Here is an 11428-nt window from a genome sequence, read left to right as displayed (position 1 = left end):
TTGAGATAATTACTGTAGTATACTAAAGAATGTGACACAATTACAAATGACTGTCAAAAGACAGTCCTACAGAAATAGTATATGGAGACAAACATATTACAGATGACAGTACAGCACTATAGAACACTTAGAATTACTTAAAGTATTGCTGTAGGTCTTTTTCGTAAAGTTATTTACAAACCCAAACAAATAATGGTTTATAATAAACCACTCCAATCTATTACAAAATGCAGAAAATATTCCAAAGTTTTTATTAAAAATAGTACAAAGATCAGATTTATAAATCAATAAATACAATAAGCACTGTAATAAATTAAGAGCACCAAAACATTTTTACAGTACCACATAGTATGCTAATACTCACTCTACCAAATTAGGCAATTTAACGTTAGCTAGAATGTCTTGGTTCAAGAGTTCAAAGCTTACATTCCATCACAGTGCTACATTTCTTACATGTTATTCATGGTGAAAACATGTGGAAAATACTGGCAGTGGAAGGGCCTATATGAAATCCCCTCTAAAATTGCTGCAGTTCAGTGTTGTTTAGTCTGGTCGATCAATAGACCTACAGTCACATTCCTTTATGCAAGTCCGGTCATAGCCATCTCCTTTCCACAGTGTATAACCATACAAGCATGGATTTTAAGTGCCTTTGAAAGGAGCGATCAGTGCTTGAGAAGCCTGTGACCAGTCTGCCTGGCTACATGTCCAGTTTGATGTGAATCCATTAAGACAGTCTATGCGAAAATTTTAGGGTCTTTCTCGTCGCTTAAATCATGTAGCAAGACATCCGTGCCAGATCCCTCATTTCAGCATCAGTAATACAGCCTGAAAGAGAAAAAAAGAATAATTTAAATAAAAAAGCTGTTATCATTTTATTAACAATTTTAACAGTAGATTAGACAGAGGTGGGTAGTTTATTATGGGTATTCATTTATTGTAGGTAGTTTATTGTGTGTAGTCATTTACTCAGTAATCCGAATGAAAATTTGATAGATTGCACTTTTGAGCATTTTCACTAAATAACATTGATGAATATTTGTATATTGCCTACTTTTTACTCAGTTACATTAGACATTCACATGTAGTTCCTAATCCCTTTTTTGGGTTTAATGTCAGTATGTTCTGTTGATTTGCTACCCAGCTGGTTTTGCTGTTACCTCTTATTTCAGACAAAGGAATCACAAAATGAGAAGTGTGGAATCTAACAAAATCTGGTGTTGATGTGGATTATTATATTATTATTATTATTTTTAACCCGATTGTCTAGCCTTTACTCAATGCCTTTTTGGTAGCCATGTCACTGTTTCATTAAAGGGAACACTAGCTTTACGGTGATGTGTGATGTTTAGACTATCCTACTCCAGCTCTGCCTGCAGGTTCATTTTAGAGTTAATTCTTTGTGCTGTTCAGAGATAAAAGTACTTACTTCGTCGATCTTGTCCTCTGACTTTGCTGCAGAGTTTCTTCATGGCCCTCCACACTCGTCCTCTCCTAGTCCTTGGTAAACTCTCCTCTTTATTTTGGGAGCTTGTCTCCGATTCTGGCTCTTCATCGTCCTCATCGTCACTCGCGCTGCCCTCCAGGGCCCCCTCGGCCATCAGGCGCTGCAACACCTCCTCGTCCACCGGCAGGTCCTCCTTCAGTCCCGCCTCCGTGAGGACGGTGTGGTGGCGGCAGAGCGCGCACACGATGTGGGGCTGAGAGTCGCTTTCTCCCGGCAGCCGCGTGGAGGAGCCCTGGCGCAGCAGGCAGGACTGGCAGAAGCGGTGCTGACAGCCGAGCAGCCGCGGACAGCGGCGACCCGAGTTATAGGGGCGGTAACAAATCCCGCACTCCAGCTCCAGTTCGGCCATCATGGTGTCCTTTTGTTATCGGCTTTTGAAAATATCAGCGAAGTCCGGCAGCTACGTTAGGAGTTGTAGAAGCTTCGGTCAGCGCGAGCTCCTTTAACGAGCCGCTCATTCGGAAGGGCGTGACGTCACCGGAGGGAGGAGGAGCTCCCTGTGAGTTTACTAGCAACCCGTAAACACTGGGAATGAGATGATGTCACCGCTCTCAAGCACGTAGGCCTACAATACAACCTGATGAAACTCGTGGGTGGAGAGACCTGAATCTCAAGTGAAAGTATTGTTACATCTGTGAAATAATGATTCAAGTAAAAGTCATTTATTTAAAACCTTAAATAAAACAACTTGAGGAGAAATACAAAAGCAGCTGGTCAAACAACTACCTTTACTGAATAACTGCTGAAGAACTGCAGTGGACCTTCTTAAAGTACATCAAGCATATCAGTACAAGAACTGAAGGTCTGTTAGGAGCTACATTCTTCTCTTTTTGAAGCAGCTCTTAGTCTAAAATAAAAGTTAAATGCTTAAGCTCCCCTACAATAAAAGCTTAAGCTCCCAAATCAGAGGTGCAATCAATCGTATATTAGTACAGATGCTGTCACACACATGATAATGAAACACACACACAGAAAGAATCGGTGACTAATTGTTAGGTTGAAGTAGAAAATGATGATTTGACAATATGCACAAAAGTACAAATCCAGAATTTTACTTTAGCACAGTAAATGTTACTACCCACATCTGTGTAACAGACTCCCCAAAACTAACTGTCAAGCAAGATTTGTCAGTCCAAATATATGACTCAAAAGGGACATATGCTAATATTTTCTTGTATTTATTCTTTTCCCTTAAGGTCCATTGATGACATTGTGGGGCAGTTTTACAAAAACTAGTTGTAATTAATCTTCACATGACCATTTTCCAACCTCTCTTTACCCATTAGAATTAAACAGAATTTTCACATTTTTTTAAATTGATATATGTAACTGACCATCATTCTGACTGGCTGCCCTGTATTGCTCAGAAAGGTAGGCCAGGCTGAATCACTTCTTATATCTTTAGTGTGAATGTGCAGAGCTAAACCGCTGCACACTGACATCACAAAAAGGGGATTCAAAACAGTTTTTGATGCTTCATTTTCATATATGGACTTTAATTTTTCCTTTTTTTGTGAGCACTATAAGCCAAAAGTGAGGACTGTTCAATAAAAATATCACTGACATCTTCTACTATTTGACACGCTTGACTTTGGGCTTTAGGCATCTGACTAAATCAGAAATCCAGCCTTGGGAAATACCCCTGAGATCTACAGCTACAACAAAGGAGACAAAAATAGGTTACAACATGTTGAGACAGCCACTCTGCCAATGGTCTATGCCGATATAGATATGAAACCTGTAGGCCTAGTTTGAATGACATCAGGTGACATAAATACACTCAAAGAAATACATCCAGCAGTAAAACCTGTTATCAGTGTTTTATGGCTCTATAAAAACTTACTGAATCACAGGTGCTTTCAGCCCTTGGGGTTTATTTGTTTATCAGTAAGCATAATTTTGACTTAGTATATGTTATTGTTCCTCTTTCATGAGTGTTGACATTATGAAGAGGTAGCCTAGTAGGCCTGCATTTATGTGCATGTATGTGTATAAATGTGTTAGGCTGTACATGCTGTAGGACTGTACTGTGAATGACAATGCACCTTCCAGTACCATTTTTAACAAGCCCTCATCAACTTTGCCGGAACTCTCTCCCTTGGGGAAATCCGAGACACCATCATAAGGGCCATTCCATTACTTTATTAGTTCAAGTGAAAAAAGAGATGAGCCCTCAGAGGTTTGTGGGGTCGAGTGAAATTAAGTGTGAACTTCAGCAGCAAAACCCAGAAATCAGCCTGACACATTTCCTGTTTCAAACATGAGGAAAAAAATGCTGTTTATCTGTTTATAAGCCAAATCAGTATAATGCTTTAAAACTTTTCAAAACCATAGATTTGTATTTGCTATGTTCAGAATGGGTTAACGTAGCTAACTAATCCATCTGTTGTCCGAGACTGCTGTCACAACTATATTATTTTACTCTGCTAGCTTGTTAGTTAGTAAGCTAAAGGCTACGTAGCTGGCAACAACAAAAAAAGGTAAGACACCGCTGTTTTAAACCAAAACAAATAGCTAAATGAAGGTTTTATTCACCAAAATGATGTATGTTCATCTCAAAAAATGTTCAGCATTACAGAGTTCTGCATGGCTAGCCAATTAGCTCACTGAGATTAACCTAGCCAAGGACAAATGCACTCTGATTTAAGTCCGCATCTCACTGTCCTCTCCTTTCCTTGTACGGCAAGTGGCCTTTTGTTTAATGTAGGTTTGACGCAGTTCTGAGTGGTGAATTGAAGTTGGTAAGGGCATGGTAAGTACTGAAATGGGCCCAGTGAGGATTATATGTGGAACAAAACCTTGTATCTCCAAAATAGTACCTGTACAGGAGAGAAAACACATTTCTTAACCTTCAGTTAATGTAACAAGATTTTATTTTAAGTCATTTTGTACTATTTCTGTTGGTGCGTTTGTCATGAAATTTTGACACAATGCAAAGGATCAGCTGGCATCTTCAAATTATGTAAAAGTGTTTTTAATGTGTAATACTTTAGTTTTTTCTTTTTTGTTTTTTTCTTATTTCTCATCCAAAACCACTGATCCATTGATGTTTTAAATTAAATTGATTTAAATTGATTTGTTAAATACACATAGTACTGCTGGAATATGTGTATATGATGTAAAATGCACATGGTAGTACTTAAGAAAATACCTGGCCAAGCAACAGTGTTCTGAACTGGCTGTAGGGTGCCTGTGCTAAGTCATGTTTATTCCATTATAAGCACTTTTTTTGTATCACATTCAGTGGTGATATGAGCCAATCTTGGAAATATACAAAGAGTTATCCTTTTTACCGTAAATTCAGAGGAACTGATTTGTTTATAAATACACCTTTCGTAACAGAGTTTCATTTTACAGTGGAGTATCAAAACAATATCTTCCTACTCAGCACAGATTTCCCCGAATTTACCCGCCTCTTTCTTCCCCCAATCTTCCCCTTCAAAACTTATGGGTGTGCCTGTGACACAAATTTCTGGATCTAACCGGCTGGGCTTCTATACTGCCAGAGGTTCTCCACACTCTTTGTGACTGAAATAAGTATGACTTCATTGTTCAGGAAGTGTAACTACTGACCTGGTGTAAAAAGTGCTTACTGAAGTGTATTGATGTGATCTAAACACGTGTTCTGGGCTCTTCAGAGATCTGACCAAAGTTTTTATTTAAAAATTATTGACCTCAGTATAATTAAGACTAGTTTGTCCTTTTTCTCCACTGTAATGAAGCGTCTTCACTATGATATACAGTAGTTGGCTTTTCATAACAGCATTTTTCTGCTTTATATGTGAAATTGTTCCATTTGTTTAGTTTGATTTGTTCCTCAACATGAAATAAAAAGACAAAATAAACATGATCTAGTTCCTGCTTTAGTTAGTAACTCTGCTATTGTAATCACATGAGATTTAAAGTGCTTGTTTTTTCTTTGATTTTGTAAGGCTGGGAGGGGGAGGAGCCGTCATGCTCGGCCATGCTCTTGCTCACGGAACAAGACAAAAAAGGGGAAAGGCAAAAACCGGAGGGAGAAAGATCACTCTCAACATGAATCACCGACAGCTGAAAGTTCAACGTCCAGTAATACACATTACAGCTCTAAAACATGACCTGCAGCCCCCTGGCAGCTGTCATGACGACCAACCTACTGGAAACTGCTCATGAAACTTATTGCAATGATTAACAACAAAACTTTCTGCAGCTCTTTGTCACGTAGCAGTGCATTTTGCTGCAACAATAGATTTGTATAGTTCCTACATCAGTAGAAAACCCTAGACTACGTCTGATGTTGATGAGAAGGGGACAGTATAAGCAAAGAAGGTGAAAGCAAGGAGGCATTAAAATCTAAAAGCACCTCACACTGTTCCCTCTCCTAGAAACCAAACCATCACTAGGTAATAAATGTCAGGGAAACCGGCTCAAATGCCCTTGGCATTTAGGTATGGGAGTGAGAGAGAGAGAGAGAGAGAGAGAGAGACAGAGAGAGAGAGAGAGAGAGAGAGAGACAGAGAGAGAGAGAGAGCTTATAATATATCCCAAAACACATTTGACTTTGGCAAAGGTGACATAAAAAGCTGTGTATAGCTTCCCTTGCAATGTGACTGCTCTTTTAAACACATGTAAAGATGGATCTGCAACTCAAGTACAAGAGGAGACCCAGGGCTTCCCTGCAAAAGTAGAAGCAGAAGGCTTTAGAAGGGTAAGTGCCCATCATCTTGCGCACTAAAGCGTGCAGCGCTGCCAGCACTCTCAGCCATAGCTCTTAATATCAACTGACCTACTTAGATAGAACTGTTTAATGGTCTTCCGCAAAGTAGCCCTACCACGTCTGCTCTCAGCCTCATGCGATTCTGTTCTTCCTGGACATCATTATCTTTACAACCATTACTCCTGAAAGGCATTGTATACCAGGTTGTAGCCGCAGATGTAAACATGTTACATGTTGTAGGAGTACTCTAGGGTTCTTCAAGGGTTTTTTAGTATGGTTATACATAGAACCATGACAACCCAAACAACCATTTGAATGCATGAATTATTCTACTCCACAATGGAGAACTTGTTGTAATCCTAACTGTTTTCAATTAGAATTATTAGTCATATTTCTGTGATATGTTGTATCACTGATTGTAATACAACTGTCATATGAGTAATATTTTATTTCTAATAATATATTAATAATTAGAATGTTTTCTTGCCATTTTGTCCCCTTGTGAAAAAGGTCTATACTATAACACTACAGGAATTTCTACAGAATTTCTATAAGAATCTTAAAACAAATGTCAGACAATTTCTGTAGTTTATTAAATTCAGAGACAGGGAATTATTATAAGTTATTATATAACTATTATTCAACTATAAAATTCTAAAATGTCTGCATTACTGCAGTTCTTGTTGTAAGTATCCTATTCAGTAGATAGACATTGAAATGTATCATAATCAGTGACCTGACATTACACTGAATAAGTTTTCATTAGCATGTAGCATACATTTACACCTGGGAAACTGACCTTTATCATTACAGCACTTTCAACTATATAAACACCAATCCTCCAGAGTTTTATATTGCTAGGCAGCTCTCCCTGTGAGTGATGGTCACCCTGGCTGTGCCAGTGTGAATAGGGGTTTGGGATTACTAGTCTAAAAATGAAACAGAAGACATGAGACATGCAAACACTAGCAGTGCTCTGGAGAATGTGATCTATAGATGTGCGGTGTGTTCACTGAGTCATTCTGATGTTTTAGTAGTGTGGTATGACCAAGTAAGGATTAACAATTCAGAAGCCTCAGGGCCAACATGCTACATGCTTAGAAGAACTATATGTTTCAGGGTACAAATGCTGTCACAGTGCTGGTATCCTCAAAGGTATCTCTTCAGTACCTTTAGTTGGGGAACTATTTCTTCTATTTAAAGAATAAGTTATAAAAAGATACAAATGTGCCTCTTCCCCCTCGGAAAGTGAATGTAGTGTACATTTGAAACCAATTAATTTACTAAGATGCAAAAATGATTTGCTGTAAAATGCTTCGCTATAGAGAAACATGCAGAGTCAGAACTGTTCACAGTGGTGGTGATGGAAACCAGACATCCAAAGCATTTAATCACTCTAAAAGCTCTCTCACAGCAAGTTATTACATGATATGGTTATAAGCACATTACCTGATGCCTGAGACATTTACAATAATTTTGAGTAATTTTGAGACCAGAGTTCTGGTCTTTGTTTTGCATTCATGGTTTAGAGCAGACATTTCAAACTGGGGACCTTCTGGGCCAAAGTGCTGTGGATGCTGATATGTACCCTCATCTAACGCTCTGAATTCAGTGCATAAAGGCCTTGCTAATTAGCTGATGCGCTGATTTAGGTGTGTTTGATGAGGCAGCCTTCTGACGTCTGCAGTGTTTTGGGGGGGGGGCACTTGACACATGTGGTGATGAGTTACATGCAGGGCTTTATAAGGCAAAAAAAGATTAAGCACCTCTTTGCTGTTATGAATATTACATATCAAAAATCATGAGACACTTCTACATTCACTGGTCATTTTGGATAGTAAATAAAAATGGATATATTTGTGTTCTAAACATTGTGACCCCTACCTCCACCACTGTAAAGAAATCTGAGTCAGTAAATTTGTCACGTAGCAGTGCATTTTGCTCAAACAACAGATTTGTATAGTTCCTCCATCAGTAGAAAACCCTAGACTACATCAGATGTTGATGAGAAGCGGACAGTATAAGTAAAGAAGGTGAAAGCAAGGAGGCATTAAACTCTAAAAGCATCTCACACTGTTCCCTCTCCTAGAAACCAAACCATCTCTAGGTAATAAATGTCAGGGATGCCGGCTTTGCTGTTATGCAAAATTCATGAGACACTTGTACATTCACTGGTCATTTGGATAGTATTGGATAATAAATAAAAAATGATATATTTGTGTTCTAAACATTGTGAGCCCTACCTCCACCGCTGTAAAGAAATCTGAGTCAGTAAATTTCTCTGCAATGCACCATTTCACTGTAAAGCCATTGGAATTATTTAGCCTACACCTCACCATTTGAATTGTGTAGAAAGTTTGAAAAATCAGTGATATTCCTCTTTAAGGTACACAGTGCTGTGTGTTTGAGGGTACATTTACATTGTTTGTACCTTGCAGAACAAACACAAACCTGTAAAGAACCATTTTTCTGACAGTCAGCCTGTCATTTAATGGTGGTTTACACCTGAAAACAACTTCAATTGTAGCCTAGTAATATCATCAACATTCATAAGAAGTTTACTAACTTGACATTTTACAGGGTCAAGCATGGACGTATGTGGTGACTGAGAAGTCCAGTTACACTTCTACAGAAATAAAAGCCAGTAAGACAGCATCATTTATAAAGCACGTGTTACACCATAATTCCATTCACTGGCTTAAAAAGTCACCAACCACTCTGTTATGTTAATAAAATCTTAAGATATGTTAAAGTAGTATCGGTGCTGTTACTATCCTAATACATCCATTATACTCACTCACAGTAATCTCCCCCTCATTCATTCAACACAGATACACATACACGTAGTCCCTCTTCTTCAGTACAATAGTTTCTCATACAACAGCTTTCCTTGCAGACCGCAGTATCAAGTATTTTCAATAGCAGGAAATGCCAGCAGAAGTTTGTGGTTAGAGTTGGGAAACTGACCTAGCATCCAGTTTCAGCCAGCCAGCACAGGTCATTACTAACTCTTATTAATGAACCGGTTCAGACATGTGCAGGCTTTGCTATTTTCTAGATTTCTTTCCTGAAAAATAGTGTCACAGTTTGGATTTACTCCAGATATTCTATTACAGTTTCTGGTCTGTCAGTAACAAGGCTGCTTGTGGATACTTGTAAAGCCACAGCCTTTTTGCCCCCTTTAACAAATTACCTACTGAGTTTTTCCACTACTATGTTATTGAATAAAACAATAGCAGTGTTTGATCATCAGGTTATCAGCACAATCTATACACTCCCATTCAGAAGTTTGGAATCACTTGTCTTAGTAATAATTTTTACTATTTTACATGCCACAGTAACTTATACAATGCAAATTCAAATATTATAAACTAGTCAATAAAAAGGTATTTTTAGATGTTTTATTCAATATTTCATATTCTAGAAACATATGTCTATTTTCCAAAAAATGATAAATGTACTGTAAGCATCTATTCAAAAATGTTTGCCCTATATTAACCGTTCTGCTAGCGCAATGAACATTTTAAACAAATAAAAATATTTTTCATTATCAGATTAACCAAGACACTGATGGCTGTGCGTGACATGCTGGTACTTGGGGTGTTGAGCTGTTAGAGAGCAATGAGAGGTGAAAGGGGAGGGAGAAGAACCTCCTGTTGCAAAACAATTCATACCTCTCCAGAAATATAGCCATGCCAAGATAAAATGGACATCACAACTGTAACTTTCTTCACATGAACACATTGTGTACAACTGCAACAATAACAACAAAACTACATCTAAACACAATTAAAACACATTTATAAAAGTTGACTTGCTTGCTCACCTTTAAAGATGACAATCCAGTTCAAACGAGGAACCTCCAAAACAGCTAGAAATAGCTGCAGTGAAAAGGAGTTAATGGCCTTGAGATTTGATCACCATCACAACTTTATTCTTAAAGTTACACAGCTTTCTCAGTCATTTTAAAATCATCTACAGCTATGTTTATTATTCTGCAAATATCTAAAAATCTTTCTGTTTTTAGAGCTTCCTACTAATAATTTGAAGTTGATAAAGTTGCACAAGACCAGCGTATTAGAAGCATTTTATATATTTATCTGCCAACAAATTGGTTTAATATTATTAAAACCATTGATTTCAATGAGGTTCCAACCTTTTGAACAGGGATTCCACCCTTTCCAATGCTAGTGTAGATGCTACTGTAATAATAACCTTTTTCATTGCAGGTGTGACGGCATTCCCTTTAACTTTCCCAGCTGTGCAACTGAACCCCATCTTCTCTCCAATAACCTTCTCCTCTCCATGTCACAAGCCCCAGCCTCAGGGGTGACGTCAGCCCAGGATGAGGCCTCCACTGGTGGGGACTCCCCTGAGGTGGAGTGCCCTGTGTGCTATCAGGAATATGACCAGGACCGCAAGCTTCCACGCATGTTGGAGTGCCTCCATGTCTTCTGCACCGAATGTCTTGATAACATCCAGTTGTCCCCACTCCACCCGCCTGACCCCCACAGCCCTCCCTCCATCTCCTGCCCCTTGTGCCGCCACTCCACACCATTAGAGGGTGGCGATGCACACTCTCTCCCCTGCAACTCCCGTATCCTCGCCCAGCTCCCACCTGTAACTTTCCGGCTACCTGTATCTGTGTCCACTCGGCTGGCCACAGTGACGCAGAGGGTCATCCTGTCTCTGGAGTCACGTGACACCCGCTTCATCATCTTACCCACCGTCAGCCTCCGGGTGGAGCAGATGGGGGAGGGGTCGAGCTCACCAGAGCCCATGGAGAGCAGAGCGGTAGTGCTGAGGAGCCACAGGAGAAGCCTGATGTGTGTGCAGATGCTGGTTGTGATATTCTGGTTGCTTTTTGTCTTGGGCTGTGTGATTGGGGTGGTTTTTGGCCCAAACTTCTTCCACAACTGAAAGAGACTGAGAGAAAAAAATTAGTATGATAGAGCCAATTTTCTACTATATGACACTTATGTATACATATTAATTATACAGTGCTGTACAAAAGTCTTGAAACAGCCATAAACCATTGAGAAGAAAAAATAATTTATTGTTTAAAAAAAGAACATTAAAAAAGAACATTAAAAGCACCTCCTTGTTTCTAGACTCACTGTCCATTTCATTACCTCCACTTACCATCTTAACATATAAATGCACTTTGTCGTTCTACAATTACAGACTGTAGCCCTTCTGTTTATCTGGATACTTTGTTAGCCCCC

The 11428-nt window shown here is 39.0% G+C and overlaps 2 protein-coding genes across 2 annotated transcripts; one reads left to right on the top strand and one right to left on the bottom strand.

Moving 5' to 3' along the window:
• Positions 1-218: 218 nt before the first annotated feature.
• si:ch73-335l21.4 (E3 ubiquitin-protein ligase-like) lies at positions 219-1924 on the bottom strand. The gene is made up of 2 exons (XM_036597639.1): positions 1430-1924; positions 219-828 (listed from the first exon to the last, which is right to left on the bottom strand). Exons 1-2 carry the CDS (start codon positions 1857-1859, stop codon positions 770-772), a joined length of 489 nt encoding a protein of 162 aa, XP_036453532.1. The 5' UTR covers positions 1860-1924; the 3' UTR covers positions 219-769.
• Positions 1925-5364: 3440 nt separating this feature from the next.
• si:ch73-335l21.2 (RING finger domain-containing protein) lies at positions 5365-11428 on the top strand. The gene is made up of 2 exons (XM_036596744.1): positions 5365-6194; positions 10433-11428. Exon 2 carries the CDS (start codon positions 10509-10511, stop codon positions 11121-11123), a length of 615 nt encoding a protein of 204 aa, XP_036452637.1. The 5' UTR covers positions 5365-6194; positions 10433-10508; the 3' UTR covers positions 11124-11428.

Source organism: Colossoma macropomum, unplaced genomic scaffold (assembly GCF_904425465.1).
Source record: "Colossoma macropomum unplaced genomic scaffold, Colossoma_macropomum, whole genome shotgun sequence".
Classification (NCBI taxonomy): domain Eukaryota; kingdom Metazoa; phylum Chordata; class Actinopteri; order Characiformes; family Serrasalmidae; genus Colossoma; species Colossoma macropomum.
The sequence above is the reverse complement of the archived record's forward strand: the minus strand, read 5'-3'. Positions and strand labels throughout refer to the sequence as shown.

Excerpts from the sequence above, each read along its gene's own strand:
- si:ch73-335l21.4 (XM_036597639.1), bottom strand. The coding sequence starts at position 1,859 with ATGATGGCCGAACTGGAGCTGGAGTGCGGGATTTGTTACCGCCCCTAT. Across the intron at positions 829-1,429 it reads CAGAGGACAAGATCGACGAA|GCTGTATTACTGATGCTGAA; the intron begins GTAAGTACTTTT and ends TTTCTCTTTCAG.
- si:ch73-335l21.2 (XM_036596744.1), top strand. The coding sequence starts at position 10,509 with ATGTCACAAGCCCCAGCCTCAGGGGTGACGTCAGCCCAGGATGAGGCC.